Here is a 24,641-nt window from a genome sequence, read left to right as displayed (position 1 = left end):
TCTTGTCAGAAAAAAACCCCAGAAATTTAGAAATTTTTGCAAATTTATTAAACAAGAAAAACTGAAATATCACATGGTCATAAGTATTCAGACCCTTTTCTCAGTATTGAGTAGAAGCACCCTTTTGGGCTACTACAGCCATGAGTCTTCTTGGAAAGATGCAACAGGTTTTTCACACCTAGATTTGGGGATCCTTCTTCCTTGCAGATCCTCTCCAGTTCCATCAGGTTGGATGGTGAACGTTGATGGACAGCCATTTTCAGGTCTCTCCAGAGATGCTCAATTGGGTTTAGGTCAAGGGCTATGGCTAAACCAGTCAAGAATGGTCACAGTTGTTCTGAAGCCACTCCTTTGTTATCTTAGATGTGTGCTTAGGGTCATTGTCTTGTTGGAAGGTGAACCTTCGGCCAAGTCTGAGGTTCAGATCACTCTGGAAGAGGTTTTCTTCCAGGATATCTCTGTGCTTGGCCGCATTCATCTCTTCTTCAATTGCAACCAGTCGTCCTGTCCCTGCAGCTGAAAAACACCCCCATAGCATGATGCTGCCACCCCCATGTTTCACTGTTGGGATTGTATTGGGCAGATGATGAGCAGTGCCTGGTTTTCTCCACACATACTGCTTAAAATTATCACCAAAAAGTTCTATCTTCATCTCATCAGACCAAGAATCTTATTTCTCATAGTTTGGGAGTCCTTCATGTGTTTTTTTGCAAACTCTATGCGGGCTTTCATATGTCTTGCATTGAGGAGAGGCTTCCGTCAGGCTACTGTGCAATAAAGGCTCGACTGGTGGAGGGCTTCAGTGATAGCTGACTTTGTGTAACTTTCTCCCATCTCCCTACTGCATCTCTGGAGCTCAGCCACAGTGATCTTGCGGTTCTTCTTTACCTCTCTCACCAAGGCTCTTCTCCCACAATTGCTCAGTTTGGCTGGATGGCCAGGTCTAGGAAGTGTTCTGGTGGTCCCAAATGTCTTCAATTTAAGGATTATGGAGGTCACTGTGCTTTTAGGAACCTTGAGTACTGCAGAAATTGTTTTGTAACCTTGGCCAGATCTGTGCATTGCCACAATTCTGTCTCTGAGCTCCTTGGGCAGTTCCTTTGACCTCATGATTCTTATTTGCTCTGACATGAACTGTGTTTATAGAAGATGATGGCGTGCACGCGGTCAAAAAGAAGGTGCTGGTAGATGGGATGAAAATCCCTCGCCATATAGATATATAAATCACTGCACTCTCAGGGATTATCATCACATGGCACAACTGAATACAGGCGCAGGAGCACAGTTATCACGAATCCTGGACATACAGTCATATGAAAAAGTTTGCAAATAAGAAAGCCGCGGAGACACCATCACATGTTTCTCAACGCTGGCAGGAAACTAGCCAGGTCTTTCACCGGGAAGGAACAACCACGGGAAGGGCAGTCTCCAGTCAAGAAGACCACCTATACCAAACATGGTATCCATCCACAGACAGCCGTTTCGGGGTATTTGCCCCTCATCAGTGTGGAGTAGGAATCTGGCTAGTGGGGGCAATGCCTAGTAAAAGACTACTTAAGCAAGCATTGTTGACCTTAGGGAGATCAACATATCCACTGCGGAGACACCATCACGTGTTTCTCAACGCAGTGATTCTAGAGCATTGCCCCCTGGGAAGTATGCAAATAAGAAAGCCGCGGAGACACCATCACATGTTTCTCAACGCTGGCAGGAAACTAGCCAGGTCTTTCACCGGGAAGGAACAACCACGGGAAGGGCAGTCTCCAGTCAAGAAGACCACCTATACCAAACATGGTATCCATCCACAGACAGCCGTTTCGGGGTATTTGCCCCTCATCAGTGTGGAGTAGGAATCTGGCTAGTGGGGGCAATGCCTAGTAAAAGACTACTTAAGCAAGCATTGTTGACCTTAGGGAGATCAACATATCCACTGCGGAGACACCATCACGTGTTTCTCAACGCAGTGATTCTAGAGCATTGCCCCCTGGGAAGTATGCAAATAAGAAAGCCGCGGAGACACCATCACATGTTTCTCAACGCTGGCAGGAAACTAGCCAGGTCTTTCACCGGGAAGGAACAACCACGGGAAGGGCAGTCTCCAGTCAAGAAGACCACCTATACCAAACATGGTATCCATCCACAGACAGCCGTTTCGGGGTATTTGCCCCTCATCAGTGTGGAGTAGGAATCTGGCTAGTGGGGGCAATGCCTAGTAAAAGACTACTTAAGCAAGCATTGTTGACCTTAGGGAGATCAACATATCCACTGCGGAGACACCATCACGTGTTTCTCAACGCAGTGATTCTAGAGCATTGCCCCCTGGGAAGTATGCAAATAAGAAAGCCGCGGAGACACCATCACATGTTTCTCAACGCTGGCAGGAAACTAGCCAGGTCTTTCACCGGGAAGGAACAACCACGGGAAGGGCAGTCTCCAGTCAAGAAGACCACCTATACCAAACATGGTATCCATCCACAGACAGCCGTTTCGGGGTATTTGCCCCTCATCAGTGTGGAGTAGGAATCTGGCTAGTGGGGGCAATGCCTAGTAAAAGACTACTTAAGCAAGCATTGTTGACCTTAGGGAGATCAACATATCCACTGCGGAGACACCATCACGTGTTTCTCAACGCAGTGATTCTAGAGCATTGCCCCCTGGGAAGTATGCAAATAAGAAAGCCGCGGAGACACCATCACATGTTTCTCAACGCTGGCAGGAAACTAGCCAGGTCTTTCACCGGGAAGAAACAACCACGGGAAGGGCAGTCTCCAGTCAAGAAGACCACCTATACCAAACATGGTATCCATCCACAGACAGCCGTTTCGGGGTATTTGCCCCTCATCAGTGTGGAGTAGGAATCTGGCTAGTGGGGGCAATGCCTAGTAAAAGACTACTTAAGCAAGCATTGTTGACCTTAGGGAGATCAACATATCCACTGCGGAGACACCATCACGTGTTTCTCAACGCAGTGATTCTAGAGCATTGCCCCCTGGGAAGTATGCAAATAAGAAAGCCGCGGAGACACCATCACATGTTTCTCAACGCTGGCAGGAAACTAGCCAGGTCTTTCACCGGGAAGGAACAACCACGGGAAGGGCAGTCTCCAGTCAAGAAGACCACCTATACCAAACATGGTATCCATCCACAGACAGCCGTTTCGGGGTATTTGCCCCTCATCAGTGTGGAGTAGGAATCTGGCTAGTGGGGGCAATGCCTAGTAAAAGACTACTTAAGCAAGCATTGTTGACCTTAGGGAGATCAACATATCCACTGCGGAGACACCATCACGTGTTTCTCAACGCAGTGATTCTAGAGCATTGCCCCCTGGGAAGTATGCAAATAAGAAAGCCGCGGAGACACCATCACATGTTTCTCAACGCTGGCAGGAAACTAGCCAGGTCTTTCACCGGGAAGGAACAACCACGGGAAGGGCAGTCTCCAGTCAAGAAGACCACCTATACCAAACATGGTATCCATCCACAGACAGCCGTTTCGGGGTAATTTGGTATAGGTGGTCTTCTTGACTGGAGACTGCCCTTCCCGTGGTTGTATTGCTTGCATATGAAAAAGTTTGGGCACCCCTATTAATGTTAACCTTTTTTCTTTATTACAATTTGGGTTTTTGCAACAGCTATTTCAGTTTCATATATCTAATAACTGATGGACTCAGTAATATTTCTGGATTGAAATGAGGTTTATTGTACTAACAGAAAATGTGCAATCCGCATTTAAACAAAATTTGACCGATGCAAAAGTATGGGCACCCTTATCAATTTCTTGATTTGAACATTCCTAACTACTTTTTACTGACTTACTAAAGCACTAAATTGGTTTTGTAACCTCATTGAGCTTTGAACTTCATAGGCAGGTGTATCCAATCATGAGAAAAGGTATTTAAGGTGGCCACTTGCAAGTTGTTCTCCTATTTGAATCTCCTATGAAGAGTGGCATCATGGGCTCCTCAAAACAACTCTCAAATGATCTGAAAACAAAGATTATTCAACATAATTGTTCAGGGGAAGGATACAAAAAATTGTCTCAGACATTTAAACTGTCAGTTTCCACTGTGAGGAACATAGTAAGGAAATGGAAGAACACAGGTACAGTTCTTGTTAAGCCTAGAAGTGGCAGGCCAAGAAAAATATCAGAAAGGCAGAGAAGAAGAATGGTGAGAACAGTCAAGGACAATCCATAGACCACCTCCAAAGACCTGCAGCATTATCTTGCTGCAGATGGTGTCAATGTGCATTGGTCAACAATACAGCGCACGTTGTACAAGGAGAAGCTGTATGGGTGAGTGATGCGAAAGAAGCCATTTCTGCAAGCACGCCACAAACCGAGTCGCCTGAGGTATGCAAAAGCACATTTGGACAAGCCAGTTACATTTTGGAAGAAGGTCCTGTGGACTGATGTAACAAAGATTGAGTTCTTTGGTCATATAAAAAGGCGTTATGCATGGAGGCAAAACCACAGCATTCCAAGAAAAGCACTTGCTACCCACAGTAAAATTTGGTGGAGGTTCCATCATGCTTTGGGGCTCTGTGGCCAATGCCAGCACCGGGAATCTTGTTAAAGTTGAGGTTCGCATGGATTCAACTCAGTATCAGCAGATTCTTGACAATAATGTGCAAGAATCAGTGACGAAGTTGAAATTACGCAGGGGATGGATATTTCAGCAAGACAATGATTCAAAGCACCGCTCCAAATCTACTCAGGCATTCATGCAGAGGAACGATTACAATGTTCTGGAATGGCCATCCCAGTTCCCAGACCTGAATATCATTGAAAATCTGTGGGATGATTTGAAGCGTGCTGTCCATGCTCGGCGACCATCAAACTTAACTGAACTGGAATTGTTTTGTAAACAGGAATGGTCAAAAATACCTTCATCCAGGAACTCATTAAAAGCTACAGGAAGCGACTTAAGGCTGTGATTTTTGCAAAAGGAGGATCTACAAAATATTAATGTCACTTTTATGTTGAGGTGCCCATACTTTTGCACCGGTCAAATTTTGTTTCAATGCGGATTGCACATTTTCTGTTAGTACAATAAACCTCATTTCAAGCTGTTGCAAAAACCCAAATTGTTATAAAGAAAAAAAGTTAACATTAATAGGGGTGCCGAAACTTTTTCATATAACTGTATATATATATATATGAGACCATGTAATATTTCAGTTTTTTCTGTTTAATTTGCAAAAATCTCTACATTTCTGTTTTTTCTATGGGTGCTTCTACTCAATACTAAGAAAAGGGTCTGAATACTTATGACCATGTGATATTTCAGTTTTTCTTGTTTAATAAATTTGCAAAAATGTCTAAATTTCTGGGGTTTTTTTACAAGATGGGGTGCATAGTGTACATTAATGAGAAAAAAATAACCTTTTTGAATTTACCAAATGGCTGCAATGAAACAGAGTGGAAAATTTAAAGGAGTCTGAATACTTTCCGTACCCACTGTATCACATGTCTTACGACCAAATGTCTTGTCTGATCCAACCAAATGTATTTTACTGCTGGCATGAGTCTGCTCTACTGGAGGAGCTTGAGATGGTAACATGCAGATAAGCTACATAGACCACTTTGTCTTTTTGATAATTTACTATTAATGTGTGTCACTGTGTATCGAAATAAACTCACCGTGTCCAGGGGAGAAGACATCATCTACAGCATTCAGACATAACACTGGTATCTCAATAGATTTCACCCTGTGACATGGGCTAGCATCTTTATAGTAGTGATCATTTGTTGGATAACCAAACATTACTGAGGTAAATCTTGTGTCAAACTCTCTAATGGACTTAGCCTATAATGGAAAGTTCAAACAAGAGAGAAATCAGAAACAGCCAAGTCCAAATAGAAAAAATTAGATGAATATGAAGGTTTTTTTTGGATGATAATTTGTTTAACATCCAATAGACAGATACAGTTATCAATACAAATCCAGAGCTGAATTTCATATGTACTGTACACGGAAATTAAGGACTTTATAGAAACCTTCACTCTAAGGGCAATATGAAAATCACTGGGCGATCACTTGGACAGTGGTGGTCATCTACACAGCATTGTCTGTACCATTGCTGATCCTGTCTATCTGGTGCCATGGACCTGTACATCTAACCTTCATTCTGGCCTCCTGATGAACCGCACTCTCTGTGTGGGGAAACGCGTCGAGGCGGAGGAACTAAGAAGGAATAATTATATGACATCTAAGTGGACGATTCACCTATATTGAAAGGACTTCTGAAAGAGCAACAGCACATATATGCTTGGACCTTATGGACTGTTAGACTCCAAAGTTTGGATATTGAATGCTGCTATATTTTCAGCCTAAGTTAAGTCCTATGCTCGAAGTTGTTTGTGAATCGTGTCTGCTTGCTTATATTTCATTGTCATCTGGAATATTTTAATATGTACATGATCTAGTGATCACTTGTTTACTTACACTGTGGTGTGGATTTTTTATTAAATAAATAATTGTTTATATTGGGAATATTTGGTGATATTTGTATAATTCTAATATTCCCGGGACGTTGTTGATCGAAAGTAAAATTTTCCAATATGAAAATCATGCCTGAAAGCAGATAAAAAGAAGAGAAGTTGACTCAATCTTTGCATTGTGTGTCTGGATGTGCCACACTAAGTATGGAGAATGAGAAAGATGTGAAGAGAACTGTCTGAGGGCTTGAGAACAAAAATTGTTGGAAAATATTAACAACCTCAAGGTTACAAATCCATTTCTAGAGATCTTGATGTTCCTTTGTTCACAGTGCGCAATATGATCAAGACGTTTACAACCCATGGCACTGCACTTAATCTCCCTGGATGTGGATGGCACAGAAAAATTGATGAAAGGTTGCAACGCAGGACAGTCCAGATGGTGGATAAGCTGCCCCAATCAACTTCCAAAGAAATTCAATCTGTCCTGCAGGCTCAGGGTGAATCAGTGTCAGCATGAACTGTCTGTCGACATATTTGAATGAAATTAAACGCTATGGTAAGAGACTCAGGATGCTCCCACTGCTGACACAGACATAAAAAGCTGGACTGCAGTCTTCCAAAATGTGCATGAGTAAGCCAAAATCCTCTGGGAAAGAGTCTTGTGGACAGATGAGATCAAGTTAGAGCTTTTTGGAAAAGTACATTCTTCTGTTTAACTAAAATGTAATGAGGCCTACAAAGAAAAGAACACACTACCTATAGTCAAATATAGTGGAGATCCAAAGATGTTTTGTGGTTGCTTTCTCTGGCAGCCTTGACACTGTGGAAGACATCATGAAGATTACCAAAATATTTTTGTCGCAATGTAAAGTGTGAGAAAGTTGGATTTGTGCCCTTGATCATGGCTCTTCCAGCAGGACAATGACCCAAAACATACTTCAAGAAGCACCCAGAAATGGATGAAAACAAAGTGATGGAGAGTTCTGAAGTGGCAGCAATGAGTCCAGAACTACATCCCATTGAACACCTGAGGGAAGATCTTAAAATTGCTGTTGGTTGAAGGAGCCCTTCAAATATGAGAGACCTGGAGCAATTTGCAAAAGAAGAGTTCAAAAACGCAGCAAAACGCAGCCAAAAACGCACCAAATCACGGTAAAAACGCGTGCATTTTTTGCCTCCTTTTTTGCCGTGGGTGCGTTTTTGTGCGTTTTTAGCGGCCAAAAACGCACAAAAACGCAGCGTCAAAAAAACGCAGCGTGTGCACATAGCCTAAGACTGAGGTCACATGTCTTGTAATCATCCGTTATAATGGATCCTGTAGAGATCAGACCATGTCCCTGTATGGTCAGACACAGTCATTAAAGCGTACACAGCAGGGACACATTGATAAGATTATCTCAGCACAGGAACATATTTTTTAATACATCCATATGTGGAATTTAAGATTATTCCAACATCTATTGATTAAAATTAACTTTGTGGGAAAAACTCTTTAACTATAGGTTATGCCAACCTCAAATCTGAGATATTTTGTCTGTCAACCTACATTTTGTCAGATAAAATCTATATTTTGCAGCTATTTTATTTTGCAAGTGGTGTTTAACAACCATCTAAACCACCATTAACATAGTGTGAAAACAGAATTACTTTACCGATCGAGGTTTTCATGACTATAGTACTTAACCCCTTAACGACCGCAGGCCATAACATTACGTCCTAAGCCATATAGTTGTAATCACCGGCGGCTGCTAGTGGCAGCCGCCAGTGATCCGCGCATTTGTCAGATGATTTGAACAGCTGACATATGCCTCGCAGGCACGAGTGGATTTGTGATCCACCTGTGCCTGTTAATCCCTTAAACTGCACTGTCAAAATGTGACATCGCGATTTAAATCCCCACCGGGGTAAATCTTTACTTAGCCGGCTCCATTGGCGGCTCCGTGACGTGATCACTGTAAGCCGATGGTTGCCATTGTAGCACAGGGTCATGTCATGACTCCTCTAGCTATCATAACTCAAATCCTGTTTCAGCCAGCGGAGTGTTGCCAGTAACAAGAGATGAGCATTTCTGGTGATCTCAGCTGTGTAGTTGTGATCAACAGAAATGATCAGACTGCTGATCCTAATAGTCCCCTAGGAGAACTAGTAAACTAAAAAAAAAAGTTTTAACATTTTTTAAAAAATATAAAAAAACCCTAAAATTTCAAATCACCCCCCATTCGCCCCACTGAAAATTAATAGGTTGAAAAAATAAAAAATATACACACATTTGGTATCGCCACATTCAGAAATGCCAGATCAAAATATAAAATCATGTATTCTGATCGGTAAACGGTGTATCTGCAAAAAAATTCCAAACGCCAAAATTATGTTTTTTGATCGCCACACATTTTGAGTAAAATGCAATAGTAGGTGATCAAAAAATATTATCTGTGCAAAAATGATACCATTAAAAACAACAGCTTGAGATTCAAAAAAAGCTGCCATAGATCCCAAAAAATGAGAACGCTACAGGTCGCGGAAAATGGCACAAAAAGTGCACCACTGTTTTTGGACAAATTTCTGAAATTTTTTAACTCCTTGGATAAAAGTAAAGATTTTGATGTTTGGTGTCTACGAACTCGTACCTACCTGTGGCATCACACTGACACATCAGTTTAACCATATAGTGAACACTGTGAATAAAATATCCCAAAAATAATCATGCAATCGCACTTTTTTTTGCAATTTTTCCACACTTGGAGTTTCATTTAAAAGTACAACTCATCCTGCAAAAATCAAGCCCTCATGGCAAGATGGACGGGAAAATAAAAAAGTTACGGCTCTCGGAAGAAGGGGAGCACAAAAAAAACAAAACAAATAAAAAACAACGGAAAAATAGTCAGGGATGAAAGGGTTAATAAATTACAAAAATGGCCCTGGTGTGTAGGTATTGTGAGGTAGCGTGGTCGGCTGCGCAGCAGAAGACACGGGATCCAGGCATCAAGGTTCATAACAGCCGGTTTAATAGTCACAAGAGTCCATTACAATACATATGTGCCTCTCCGGCAGAAACTCAGGAAGTTGTATTCACTCCCTCCCACCAGGCACACCCCGCCCTTGGTCCTGTTTCCTTTTAACCCTTCGTTCAGTCTGTAGGGAAACAGCATGAACCCTGGAGTGGAGTTGCTTTCTATCATGAAGTGAGCACAACCGGGGTGAGACATAACGGCCGTCATAGATAACCCCGGTCACCTTCTCACATACCCCCCCCCTCAGTTCAAGCGTGCGGGGTTGAACTCCCGCCATCAAACATGGGCCGCGGGACAAGGCATCGGCATTGCCCAGCAACCTACCGGCCCGGTGTTCAACCGTAAACCGGAAGTTCTGCAGAGAAAGGAACCACCGGGTAACCCGGGCATTCCGTTCCTTGGCGGACCTCATCCAGACCAGTGGAGAGTGATCCGTCACCAAGCGAAACTGCCGTCCCAGCAGGTAATAGCGTAGGGACTCCAAGGCCCACTTAATCGCCAGGCACTCCTTCTCCACTACGCTATAATTCCGCTCGGGAGGGGTGAGCTTCCTACTCAAGAAGGTGACGGGGTGTTCCTCCCCCTGAACCACCTGAGACAGCACTGCCCCCAGGCCGACCTCAGAGGCGTCAGTCTGTACAATAAACTCCTTCCGGAAATCAGGGTTGACAAGAACGGGCTGTCCGCACAGGACCCCCTTCAAGGCCCGGAAGGAGTCCTCGGCCTGCGGAGTCCAGCGCACCATGACGGACTTCTTGCCTTTGAGAAGGTCCGTCAAGGGGGCTGATAGTCCCGCAAAATCTTTGACAAACCTCCTGTAGTACCCCACGATACCCAGGAAGGCCCTAACCTGCTTCGTGGTCAGGGGTCTAGGCCACTTCTGGATCGCCTCAACCTTGTTAATTTGGGGCTTAATCACTCCTTGGCCTATCACGTAGCCCAAGTAGCGGGCTTCCGTGAGTCCCAACGCACATTTCTTGGGATTGGCTGTCAATCCGGCTGTTCGAAGCGCGTCCACCACCGCTTGTACCTGTTCCAAGTGGGTCTGCCACTCGGAGCTGTAAATAATGATGTCGTCAAGGTACGCTGATGCATACGCCTGGTGGGGTTCCAGCACCAAGTCCATCAACCTCTGGAACGTGGCTGGAGCGCCGTGTAACCCAAAAGGCAAGACAACATAGTGGAAGAGACCCTCCGGCGTAACAAAAGCGGTTTTCTCCTTGGCGGACTCAGTCAGTGGCACCTGCCAGTACCCCTTGGTCAGGTCGAGCGTGGTAAAATATCGCGCCTGTCCCAGCCTATCAATCAGCTCATCCACCCGGGGCATGGGGTAGAGATCGAACTTGGATATTTCGTTCAATCTCCTAAAGTCATTGCAGAACCTTAAGGAGCCATCAGGTTTTGGTATTAGGACAATGGGACTAGCCCATTCACTCCGGGATTTTTCGATGACCCCCAGGCGTAGCATTGTCTTCACTTCCTCCGATATGGCTTGTCTTCGAGCCTCCGGTACCCGGTATGACTTCAGGCGTACCTTCTGGTGAGGCTCGGTGACAATGTCATGTCGTATCAGACTGGTCCTACCGGGCAGCTCGGAGAAGACATCGGGGTTCTGCTGAACCAGCCGTCTGGCCTCTCGCCTCTGTTGCTTGGTGAGGGCTTCTCCGATCCTTACTTCCGGTTCGTCCTCTCCGGAGGTCGCTGAAGCCGGATGTGAACGACCCGAAGAGGAGGGAGAGGGGGAAAAATCAACCATCAGGCTTTCCCGTTCCTGCCACGGTTTTAACAGGTTGACATGGTATATTTGTTCAGGTTTCCGCCTACCGGGCTGCAATACTTTATAGTTGACCACCCCGACTCTTTCCTTTATCTCGTAGGGGCCTTGCCACTGAGCCAGGAATTTACTCTCCGCCGTGGGGATCAATACCAACACCCGATCCCCGGGTTTAAAGGTCCGCATGGTGGCTTGTCTATTGTAGCGACCGCTTTGCGCGGCCTGAGCCTCCTGTAAATGCTCCTTCACAATGGGCATGACCGCGCTTATGCGGTTCTGCATTCCTAAAATGTGTTCAATCACACTTTTATGGGGGGTGGGCTCTTGCTCCCATGTTTCCTTTGCCAGGTCCAACAATCCCCGGGGATGTCGCCCGTATAACAACTCAAAGGGCGAAAACCCCGTGGATGCCTGTGGCACCTCTCGTATGGCAAACATCAAATAGGGAAGCATCATATCCCAGTCTTTCCCGTCTCTGGAAATCACCCTTTTGAGCATGGTTTTCAGGGTTTTGTTGAATCGTTCCACTAAACCGTCCGTCTGAGGATGATACACCGACGTACGCAACTGCTTGATCTGGAGTAGCCGGCATAGCTCTTTGGTCACTTTAGACATGAATGGGGTTCCCTGATCCGTAAGGATCTCCTTGGGCAACCCCACCCGGCAGAACACAGCAAACAACTCCCGAGCTATCAGCTTTGCTGCAGTATGTCTGAGAGGTATCGCCTCTGGATACCGGGTGGCATAGTCAACGATCACTAGGATGTGTTGGTGCCCTCGAGCAGACTTTACGAGGGGTCCCACCAAATCCATCCCTATCCGTTCAAACGGGACTTCTATAATGGGTAACGGTACCAACGGACTGCGAAAGTGGGCCAGGGGTGCGGTAAGCTGACACTCCGGGCAGGTTTCACAGAACCGTTTTACCTCCCCAAAGACCCCGGGCCAATAGAACCTTTGCAATATTCGCTCCTGCGTTTTCTTGACCCCTAGGTGGCCACTCATCAGGTGTTTGTGAGCTAAGTCGAGGACCCGCCGTCGATACGGCTGGGGCACCACCAACTGCTCTACCCCCACGCCCCGTATTTCATCTACCCGGTAGAGTAAATCCTGTTTAAGAGCGAAATGGGGGTACCTTACCTGGGCACCGGGTAGCTGTGCCACCCCATCAACTACTGTCACCCGACTCCGGGCATGTATTAATGTAGGATCCTGGAGTTGGGCTGTCCCAAACGTATCCGGGGATGCCTCCAAGTCCGGGATGGGTTCGACCGTCTCAGCCTCTCCTGCCAATACCTCTAGGGGCGACCTATCGGGTTCCCGTTCTGACCCTATCATGGGAACCCCTACGGCAGGCGTCCTGGATTCAGGATTGTAGGGCTCAGGTCCCGGACTGACCAATCTCTGAGGGGACTTAGGAGGTCCCTTCCATAATGACCAAAAATACGGCAGATCCCTTCCTAGGATCACGTCATAGGGAAGAGTGTCAATAAGTCCCACCTCATGTTGCACCTGACCGCAAGGTGCTGTGAGGGTGACAGTCCCTGTGGGATAGTCTCGGCGGTCCCCATGTATGCACACCACCCCCACGGTACGTCCTGTGGCCTTTACTTTAGCCCTTAGGGTTGATCGCACAAGTGTCACTAAGCTCCCGGAATCCAACAAGCCTGTAACCGGACACCCATTCACCTGTATTTGGCACAAGTGGGGCTCAGTCTCTGGGGAGCCCAGGTCAGCGGTACACACCACCTGGGCATACATTGAACCCCGCCGGGTGACACCACAGTCCATGGGCTCCGTGGTAAGTGGACACTGGGCTTCCATATGTCCCACCCGCTGGCACCGCCAACATCTAATAGGGAAGGACACTCCCTTGACGAATTGTCGTTTAGGGTACTGGATCCTCCGGACCTCAGGGACGGCGGCCGCGGCTTCCGATGGGACAGTAGCGGACTCCTGCACCGGTGTCGGCGGTGGGTCCTTGGCCCTAGGCTTGGAGGGGCCGGACCGACGGGCGGTACGCAAAGTCTCAGTGTCCCGTATCAAGTCCTGCGTAGCCACATGCCGCTCTACCAGGGACACTAATTGGTCCAGGGTACTCGGGTCGCCCTGTCCTACCCACCGTTGAATGGTGATGGGTAAAGTGCGCACAAAGCGATCCACCACTACCCTTTCCACCATCTGCGCCGGGCTCAGAGTGTCAGGCTGCAACCACTTTTTTACGAGATGCAATAAATCATAGGCCTGGGAGCGTACGGGTTTGGCTTCCTCATAGAACCACTGATTTACTCGCTGAGCCCGTACATAGGTATTCACCCCCAACCGAGCCAGTATTTCGGCTTTCAGGGTCACATAGTCAATGGCGTCCTCGGTACAGAGGTCCAGGTACGCCTTCTGGGGCTCCCCCGTCAGATAGGGCGACAATACCTCAGCCCACTGGGGGGTCGGCAGCTTTTCCCGCTCAGCCACCCGCTCAAACACCGCCAGGAACGCTTCCACATCATCCCCCGGGGTCATCTTTTGCAACGCTTGTCTCACCGCTTTCCGGACGCTGCTGTCATCACCGAATCCCGGGTTTGTTGCTGCCGGTCCAGCACGGATCGCCTTGGCCAGGAGAACCATCTGTTCCTGGTGCCTTTGGTCCTGCGCTTTCAAGGACTGGAGCAGGTGTGCATTGATCTGTTGCTGCTGCTTCAGTATCTCCTCCATGGCGTCGCCGGGTTTGGGCTGTAATATAGCTGCTTGAATCCAGGACATGTGCCACCGGGTAACCAGCAATGGAAGCTACACCTCACCGGGCTGGCATGCCCGCCGATTCTCCACCATATGTGAGGTAGCGTGGTCGGCTGCGCAGCAGAAGACACGGGATCCAGGCATCAAGGTTCATAACAGCCGGTTTAATAGTCACAAGAGTCCATTACAATACATATGTGCCTCTCCGGCAGAAACTCAGGAAGTTGTATTCACTCCCTCCCACCAGGCACACCCCGCCCTTGGTCCTGTTTCCTTTTAACCCTTCGTTCAGTCTGTAGGGAAACAGCATGAACCCTGGAGTGGAGTTGCTTTCTATCATGAAGTGAGCACAACCGGGGTGAGACATAACGGCCGTCATAGATAACCCCGGTCACCTTCTCACAGTATATAGTGAGGTGCCGTGATGAATATAGTGATGTATAGTCAAACTTGATGCACATGCCATTAAACATTGATTTTGTGGCTAAACTATTATGATGGTTTATTTGTTCTGGGTAACTACTGAAGTCTTTTCATTCATACTATTTTAGGGTACATTAACTTATTGATTAACTTTTTTTTTGAGTGGGGGACAAAGCTATAACAGCAATTCTGCCATTATTTTTTTCTTTTTTTTTTTTTTTACTGTGTTCACTATGTATTCATTTCATAATACACTATTACTGTTGCTGAAATAAAATTTTGTGTAGTTTTAAAAATGAAAAAATAAAAAAAAATTGCTAGGGGAAGAAAAAGATCCCCCCAGAAAATATAGGGTTTCAGCATGCAATAAAGTACTTTTTTATATTTTGGCAAGCGCTACAATTTTAATTTTTTTTTTTGAAGTTGTGATATTCTCTCTGATTTTTAAGCAACAATATACATCTAAAAAATTTTTTTTAAAGGTCACATGAATTATAATCAAAATATTTTTTTTCTCTTTACATCAAAAAGTGGATTAGGCTTCTTCATACTTCAGACGATTCGAGTGCGGACTGCAATGTCCAGACTGTTCACCTGAGCCAAACTCACCAGCCTACTATATGCCTATGAGGCCACAGAGTCCAGATCAGGAAACCTACAGTATGGCCGGTCCATTGTGGTTTGTGTCTGGGTCGTGAATGTGAAAGCTGTGGAACCAACCTAAGAAATGTGTTTACATGCTTCGATATTCCAGTGCGACATTTTAATAGGGGGTAGATTTACCAGTCGTACTGCTCTAAACATAGTGAATCTTGGAGAAGTCACTTAGATATAGTTGTTACTTGCTTGTCTCCCCAGACATGATCATGTGGAGGTGGCCTGAGCTATTATTTGTTTGTTCTAACGTAATAAAATTATCTGCGTATGTAAATAATCAAAATGTAGATGTAGTTGCATAATTATCTGTGTGTCTATATAGCAATTGCACAGACCTATAATATAATTTTAAGCTGTATAGTCATGAAGGGGTTACCAAGGATGAGTGAACAGATGTACAAACAATGAAAGTTTTTATAATGATGAGCAAAGGGTCTTGTGTGATCATTGTCTGATTCATTAACATCAACTCTGAAATATAGCTAATACGGCACCGGCCTCTGAATATCCTAAACGAAGATACCATTAGCTATCTTCAACTAAATTTCTCCCTTGACAGTTTGGCACATCCAACGTGGAGCCCCTCCAAGGACGAATTGCCGACCTGGAAATACTGATGCTTTGGACGTCTCAGACTGAGATCTCTCTCTCCTCCAAACAGGCTGATCAGCTCCGACCCCGGTAAGTGTTACATACTGTGTATTCACTGCCGTTGTGGTTAATTTTGGAGAGGAGTGACAGGCTGTGTGTCCTTATCGGTGTTAAAAGGTACCTGATTGTGACTCAGGGGTAGTGCCCGCTGGGGCTTAGTAGCACGATCCCAGCCCTGAGGTGTGGATCGAGAGTGTCACACGGGATCCAAAGGACGGTTGATAGGGCAGGAAAGATGGTGGTGGCCGGATACAGCTAGTTAGACTAAACCAATCCAGTCTGTAATTAAAGACGCGGGGAGGGTACACCAGTGATCTGCTGTTTTTGGAGGATCAGGGACCCAATTTTTGGGAAGATCTGTGACTACGTTTTTTGGGATATTTCCTGAAGTTTTTGGAAGATCAGTGACCTAATTTTTGGGAAGATCTGTGACTAAAGGCCCTGTCACACACAGAGATTAATCTGCGGCACATCTGTGGTTGCAGTGAAATTGTAGAAAATCAGTGCCAGGTTTGTGGCTGTGTACAAATGGAACAATATGTCCATGACTCCACTGCAACTACAAATCTGCCAAAGATTTATCTTTGTGTGTGACGGGGCCTTAAGGCTTTGGGATAGTTTTTGACCAATCTTTGGAAGATCAGTGCCCCAATTTTTGGGAAGATCTGTGACTAACGTTTTGGGATAGTTTTTGACCAATCTCTGGAAGATCAGTGCTCTAATTTTTAGCGAGATCTGTGATCAATTTTTTGAAAGATTAGTGGGCTAATTTTTAGAAAGATCTGTGACCAGTTTTGGGAAAGATTTAGCTGAGGGGTTGCCAGCTAGTTGTAGAGGTGTGGCCTTAAGTTCCGGCCGGGCTCTAACGCACACCGCATAGTCATAAATTAGTGTAAACCGGACACCACCAAGATAGCAAAAATGTTCAGACAGAAAGCTAAGAGGCCTGAAGGTTCACAAAATGTGTTAGAGCTAGTTGCAGAGAGAGAAGGGAAGAAAGCTGTATGTCATGCCCCGGAGATTTTTAAAATGTTAGAATTACCAAAAGGAGGTCGGTTACAACAGCACTGAAAGCAAAAAAGGGCAAGTTAAAAGACAGGAGATTGTTGAATGATGCAGAATTGTTTGGCAAAATATCGCAGGCATTGCTGTCGGAAGGATATATTGAGGTTGAAGATGAAGATGAGCAAGGGGATGTTGTGTTTTACTATATGTTACCCGAGTCTGAGGACAGATCTGAGGGTCCTCCAGCAGGTTGTTTTGTTGCTGCCCCACAACCTGATCCCCATTCTATTCCCCCCGTCCCAGAGCTGCTCATAGATGCTGCAGTCTCACCCACTAGCCAGAATCCCTTAACTCTTTCCACACCCATACCCCTGGTCCCTCCCATACCTGCAATGCCGTCTCTCCTCCCACCGGCCAGTCTTGCGTCACACTCCCCAGTTACCAATCCCCTCCCCTTGGATCCCCCTCCTTCCTCTAGGACACATGGTGAACCTTATTGCAAATGATCCCGGACCCATCTGGAGTTGTTTAACCCACGATACAGTTAGGTCCAGAAATATTTGGACAGTGACACAATTTTCGCGAGTTGGGCTCTGCATGCCACCACATTGGATTTGAAATGAAACCTCTACAACAGAATTCAAGTGCAGATTGTAACGTTTAATTTGAAGGTTTGAACAAAAATATCTGATAGAAATTGTAGGAATTGTACACATTTCTTTACAAACACTCCACATTTTAGGAGGTCAAAAGTAATTGGACAAATAAACCAAACCCAAACAAAATATTTTTATTTTCAATATTTTGTTGCGAATCCTTTGGAGGCAATCACTGCCTTAAGTCTGGAACCCATGGACATCACCAAACGCTGGGTTTCCTCCTTCTTAATGCTTTGCCAGGCCTTTACAACCGCAGCCTTCAGGTCTTGCTTGTTTGTGGGTCTTTCCGTCTTAAGTCTGGATTTGAGCAAGTGAAATGCATGCTCAATTGGGTTAAGATCTGGTGATTGACTTGGCCATTGCAGAATGTTCCACTTTTTTGCACTCATGAACTCCTCTGTAGCTTTGGCTGTATGCTTGGGGTCATTGTCCATCTGTACTATGAAGCGCCGTCCGATCAACTTTGCGGCATTTGGCTGAATCTGGGCTGAAAGTATATCCCAGTACACTTCAGAATTCATCCGGCTACTCTTGTCTGCTGTTATGTCATCAATAAACACAAGTGACCCAGTGCCATTGAAAGCCATGCATGCCCATGCCATCACGTTGCCTCCACCATGTTTTACAGAGGATGTGGTGTGCCTTGGATCATGTGCCGTTCCCTTTCTTCTCCAAACTTTTTTCTTCCCATCATTCTGGTACAGGTTGATCTTTGTCTCATCTGTCCATAGAATACTTTTCCACAACTGAGCTGGCTTCATGAGGTGTTTTTCAGCAAATTTAACTCTGGCCTGTCTCTTTTTGGAATTGATGAATGGTTTGCATCTAGATGTGAACCCTTTGTATTTACTTTCATGGAGTCTTTTCTTTACTGTTGACTTAGAGACAGATACACCTACTTCACTGAGCGTGATCTGGACTTCAGTTGATGTTGTGAACGGGTTCTTCTTCGCCAAAGAAAGTATGCGGCGATCATCCACCACTGTTGTCATCCGTGGACGCCCAGGCCTTTTTGAGTTCCCAAGCTCACCAGTCAATTCCTTTTTTCTCAGAATGTACCCGACTGTTGATTTTGCTACTCCAAGCATGTCTGCTATCTCTCTGATGGATTTTTCTTTTTTTTTCAGCCTCAGGATGTTCTGCTTCACCGCATGTTGTCTGGTCACAGCAACAGCTTCCAAATGCAAAACCACACACCTGTAATCAACCCCAGACCTTTTAACTACTTCATTGATTACAGGTTAACGAGGGAGATGCCTTCGGAGTTAATTGCAGCCCTTAGAGTCCCTTGTCCAATTACTTTTGGTCCCTTTAAAAAGAGGAGGCTATACATTACAGAGCTATGATTCCTAAACCCTTTCTCCGATTTGGATGTGAAAACTCTCATATTGCAGCTGGGAGTGTGCACTTTCAGCCCATATTATATATATAATTGTATTTCTGAACATGTTTTTGTAAACAGCTAAAATAACAAAACTTGTGTCACTGTCCAAATATTTCTGGACCTAACTGTATATTCAGTTGCTTTCTACGCCCGGAGGGGCTCAGATTTTGTTTAGGATAGGGACTGGAGATTTGTTGACACAGGAGACAGGGGTGTAAGTTAATCCGGCTAATTCAAATTTGTATCATGCTGGGGGCGTGGCCCGGCAAATGGTTTTGCAGGGTGGTCAGATAATCCAGGAAGAATCGGATGACTATGTCAGACAGCATGGTTGTATTGAACCTGGTCATATTGGTGTAACTCGAGGAGGTGCTCTACCGGCAGCCTATATTATTCATGCTGTAGGCCCCCGGTTTGATCACATGCATCCCCGGGATTCTGAAAATGTTCTGAGGGACTGTGTAAACCGTTCAATTGTATATGTCTCTAATCTGGATGTTACTTTGCTGACCCGTAGAAGTGTTTCACTGCCCTTGATATCTGCTCGTTTATTTGGTTTTCCTGTGGAGAGGGCTGCAAGGGTGATTGTTGAAAGCATCATGTCTACAATCAGAGGTTGTAATCTGCTTCTGGAGGAGGTCAGGTTAGTGTTGGATGGAGAAATTGCTGTCTATCATACCGTAGCAACAGCTCAACGGGAGGATTCGATTCCCTTGCCAACAGTACCTTATGTGTCGGTCAAGACTGACACAGAAAGCCATACGGAGTACTCAGCAGACTCCAAACCTGACTAGGAACAGCCCACACCCAAATATGTCCCCTTCAACCCCACCCAGTCAGCGGCATTAATCCACCGCCTGCCAGATCCCGAAATTAACCCTATGCAATTTTACAGGGAAATGCTACAGGTCCACCTGTTGTATTCAGCTGCTCAGAAGGACCTTGTTAATCTCACCAAGGTAAAAGCAGGAGACCGTTATTGGCTCTTAATGGAACCCCATCTCACAATGCCCCCAGGCACTGATGACACCACTTTCCAAAGTGGACAACAGTATTGTGCCACTTTAAAAAGATGGGCTCAAGATCAATTGGTGGAACAAGCCACTAATTTGAAGGACGTTGTGCAGGAGAAAGGGGCTTCGGCTGAAAAATATTATGCCAGGCTTCAACGAGTCTTTTTAGATCTCGGGTTCACTACAACCAATAAGTCACAAGCCACCCCCCTAACCACCTCCAATATTGAAGATCTGCAAATAGATCTTAAGGACATGGTGATGTCCACTCGACTCGAGATCATAAATCTTCCTGCCAGAGATGCTATCCTGGTTGTTAAATGTTTTCAGGAAAATCTGGTAAAACATCCAGCCCCAAAATCTAAAAAGAATACCCCAGGACTGGTGTATACTAACACACCAGCGCAGCCCTTACCACAGCCCATGCCCCAACAGGGCCCAAACCCTGTATATGTACCTTCAAACCAACAGTGGCAACAAGAATACTGCCCTATGCAGCAGCAGCCACAGTTCTTTCAGTCACAGCATATTCAGCCGCAACTAAACCTTGTTGTGAATCCGTACCGGTCCAACAATAGATCCAATCAGCATTTTGTCAATAATCAACGTCGCCAACAAAGCCAATATCTGATCTGTTGGTGTTGTGGCCAGCCCAGTCACTTCCAGAGAAGGTGCCGTATCCTACAATCCCAGAGTGTGGCCGGGTACCCTCTAAACCACAACCAAAACCTGCAGCGCATAAATCCACAATGAAGGTGTGGCCAACCAGATTCTATTGTGATGGTCAAATTATATAAGACGTATTGCAGGGGCCTCTTTCAAATTTATAGTTGACACTGTTGTAGTCAATGTCATTGATAAAGTGTTTGATATAACTCCCGACCATATTTTGTTATTTTTGCCCCAGTAGGAGTTGCTCGTTTAATTTGTTAAATAAATTAAAGGCGCCATAAATTATGATGGAGAAGGAGGTATTACTTTCATCCTGACTAAATTATATTTCCCAGAAGGGTGTGAGGAGACTTGCCTCCTACGGGCACTCCCCACTGTGATGCTCTCTATGCAATGTGCTAATCAATCTGATGTGGACTATTATGGTCAAAAGGGACTAATGTTGTGGGTAAACTCCCTGTAGATCCAGTAATGATCTACCTGAAGCCAGGTGTGCCTTTTCCCAGAGTATCACACTATCCCTTTAAATTAGCCCAAAAAGCGGGTCTCCAAGGCCAAATTGACAGTTTGTTACACAGCAGAGTACTAATACACTGTGTTTTCTTTTGTAATTCACCTTTTTTTTTAAAAGAAAAAACAAACAAAAGAAGGAAAGAAATCAACCCCAGAAGATCCCCCAAGATACCGAGTCTGCCCCAACCTTCTCTAATGACACAGAGGGGAGCCCCAGACTGCTTGCCCCATTGCTGCAGTGATTTCCAGTCCCAAGCCACCCGTCCTAACAATGCCTTCCATTCCACCCCATCCATGTTAAAGCTTCTGTGATATATGATTCTGTAATGAAAGTTCTGCCCATGGCCCCTCTTGTATCTGTTTCTCCCCAACAGCCGTTCTGATACCACCACACTGACTCTGGCTGCCCGCAGCGAGATGTAGGAGTGACAGGGAAAGGTGGGGGCTAAGTCAGCTCCTAAATAAAAAACAAAAAAAACAAACCAAAAACTAATGAAGTAGATAGCTATTATATTTTTCCAGCAGTAGAAGGTGCAGCAGACATATTGGATAGGCTTTAAAGCTGGCCTTTCTTTTGCAACAGTTATGTCATGTTTATTGGACTACTATGAAATATGTCTGTTAAAAGAATGATCTAATGCATATTTCTTTTAGTTTTTGTTTTTATAGATGAAACCAGATGCTGGTTGATTCTGCATTGGATATGCTACAGTTTGCACAACATGAGGTAGTCTAAATTTGAACCACTCCCTCTCCTCTTATAGGTACAGGAGGAAGTGACGTATGAATGCCTCTCTAGATGGGTGGAGCAATTTTAGGTAAGAGTCAAAATGTGTATGTAGGATGTAGATCTTTCCTGTTGTCAAATGAGCTAGGTATGCTGAAGATAAAGTCTAGATCTGAGCTGATGGAATCGGATGGAGATCCCCGCCCAGGTGCAGCTGACCAAGAAGCAGTGAACGGGTCTAGAGTTGAGGAGTCCTTTACCAATGCATATGGACCATACCTCGGTGACACCTGTCACGTCAGTGACTTCTGTCACTCCTTGTGCTCTTAAATCCCTACAGGAACAAGTGAATCAACAAAGAATGGAGTGTGAGATGCAGGGAGCCAGCTGACTGAGGAAGGTCTGTGGATAAAGGGCGGTAAGCTTTCTCTGCCATGAGATCTCTTCTTAATGATGGCCCAAGTAACTTATGGACTAAAATCTGTGAAAAATAAATATCAGTGTGCACTTTGGTAACACCAGGGTTCAGTACCCAGGTAGGCAAACTCACCCGGCCTTGTAGAACACGTTTTTAAACCAATGTGAGGAAAAAACTGTAAAGAGTCCACAGAAACATATTCTGCACCTGCTCTACCCATTTTTAGAGACTGCAAACTGATTATAGATGTATATTATGAGCACAATGTATGCAAGTTTGTGCGTGTTGTGTAGATTTATCTTCAGGCTTGGTCAGAGGCATTCCAGTGCAGAAAACGTCATTGCTGAAAATCCACATAATACAAGTGGTATGTAAAAAACAAACTAATAAGTTGTAAACCAATGTGTGTTTTGTTTCTCTTTAGTAATAAACAGGTTTCTATGTAAAATGTTTTTTTGGTCTAGCACAAAGCACGTACAATTTTTATATGATTGCCTAAATAGTGAAATAAACAAGTGTATTTTCTAATTCCAGATCCTAAATCAGAGTTAGTAGTATATGGTTTTCAGTCAGGAGACTGATTAATCCTAAAAGGACAAGCGAAAAAGAGCCATGAGTCAAGATTACATGAGTTGATCCAGCTTGTCCCCACCACAGAAATTTCGATAAAGCTCAACGGCAGTACAACATGGATTCACGTCTTGCATTGCAGAAGGGTTGATCCACCGGAGCTGCACTGAGCGTCCTGCTCATATTTATCCTTTTCAAAAAGACCTGTACAGTCTCAGACTATTATTGCCAAAACAGTTAGAAGAGAGGACTTAGAGAGCCTTGAGACATGGGAAAGTCCAACTACAAAGGATAAGGACTCGCCTAGGGGTCCTTGGTCTCAAACCGGTGAAGAAACCCCTTTTCCCTCTCCACCCATGCCTCAACGTTCAGTCAGGCAGGATTTCCCAACAGATCTTTCTTCCTCTTTCCCTAAGAGAACACAGTACCCTTAGTATTTGGAAATGGCAGAAGTTTAAGGGGGGACTGTTGAGGGTATGAATTGAGTAATCTAAAATACTTATTTCAGCCATTTCATAGACCCAAAAATGTAGTTTAGTTGATGTAACTTAACAATTTATAAATGTTTTTGTCTCCTACTAACTCATATAAATATATACAGTGATTTTCCTTAATACAAAATGCTAGCTATGGACTCTCTCATCTTGGGAAAAGTTTTGGAAGAACCTATCCCATCAGGCTGATATCTCCCTGGCCTAGTCTGCTGAGCACTGGCAGTGACACGCGAGTTAACGTCACATCTCAGAAACCAACGGACCTGAAACAACCGAAGCAGAAAGCGGCTGCTATTTTACGCATTATTCCAGAAGGTTTCTCCAAGTCAGCGCCACAAACTGTTTATATGAAGTTTTATCATGTTTTGTACTTCATCAAGAACAGATCATCCAGGTTCACGAAGTGGCCCTAAGTGGACTAGCACTGACCAAGCATCCTCCCTTTTGTTTCATATCCGGAAAGAAGAACCATAGACAATTTGTAGCAAATGTTTTTTTTGGTTATGTGCTGATTTTAAGATAAGGTCTACATTCAATCTTCTTTAATCAGGATAATGTGCCCTAATGAAAGTAATAACACCAGTACTTAAGGGGGAGCTAAACCCTATAGTGTTGTATTAAACAACAATCTAATGGAGGGCCCGTATATATATTATATTTATATATATATATATATATATATATATAGGTAAAATATATCTTTGTACCGTGTTAGCCAGTATAGATAAAAAATTGTTTAAAAAAAAACGAAGTCCTCGGTGGTTGATACCTTTTAATGGCTAACTAACTTTTACCATCTTTTCAGTTAGCCATTAAGAGGTATCAACCACCGAGGACTTCGTTTTTTATATATATATATATATATATATATATATATATATATATATATATAAAAGTCCCAAGAGGGGTAAATCACAAATACGTTTCAAATAAAATATATCTAAATGGGGAAAATTTTAAAATTTAAGGTTGACAACATTCACCGATATCTTATTAAGGGGGGACTGTGGAGGTGGCCTGAGCTATAGTTTGTTTGTTCTAACGTAATAAGATTATCTGTGTATGTAAATAATCAAAATGTAGATTCAGTTGCATAATTATCTGTGTGTCTATATAGCAATTGCACAGACCTATAATATAATTTTAAGCTGCATAGTCATGAAGGGGTTACCAAGGATGAGTGAACAGATGTACAAAGAATGAAAATTTTTCTAATGATGAGCAAAGAGCTTATCAGTAGTTTCACACAGTGTTGAGGATAAAGAATTGAGTATCCAAAAATACTTAATTCAGCCATTTCATAGACTCAGTTATATAGTTCAGTAGATGTGAACTAACACACATATTTGTGAATGCTTTTGTTTCTTACTAACATGTATATATGTATATTGCATATTCAGTGTATTTTCCTTAGACACAGTATATACCAGCACATGTAATTGTAAAGATGGCTGCAATTTCCTGTTTTGCACCCAAGACAGATGGACAAAGGAAAT

The 24,641-nt window shown here is 44.4% G+C and overlaps 1 protein-coding gene across 2 annotated transcripts in view; it reads right to left on the bottom strand.

Annotated features, from left to right (window-relative positions):
• The window catches only part of ABHD3 (abhydrolase domain containing 3, phospholipase), a 142,188-nt gene that overhangs the window by 3,653 nt on the left and 113,894 nt on the right, over window positions 1–24,641 (bottom strand). For both annotated transcript variants that reach the window (XM_075314464.1, XM_075314463.1), the window contains one exon: window positions 5,641–5,806. In XM_075314464.1, coding sequence (XP_075170579.1) covers window positions 5,641–5,806 — 166 coding nt within the window. The remainder of the gene's footprint in view (window positions 1–5,640; window positions 5,807–24,641) is intronic.

This window comes from Anomaloglossus baeobatrachus, chromosome 6, assembly GCF_048569485.1.
Source record: "Anomaloglossus baeobatrachus isolate aAnoBae1 chromosome 6, aAnoBae1.hap1, whole genome shotgun sequence".
NCBI classification, from domain to species: Eukaryota; Metazoa; Chordata; class Amphibia; order Anura; family Aromobatidae; genus Anomaloglossus; species Anomaloglossus baeobatrachus.
This window is presented reverse-complemented; position numbering and strand designations above follow the sequence as displayed.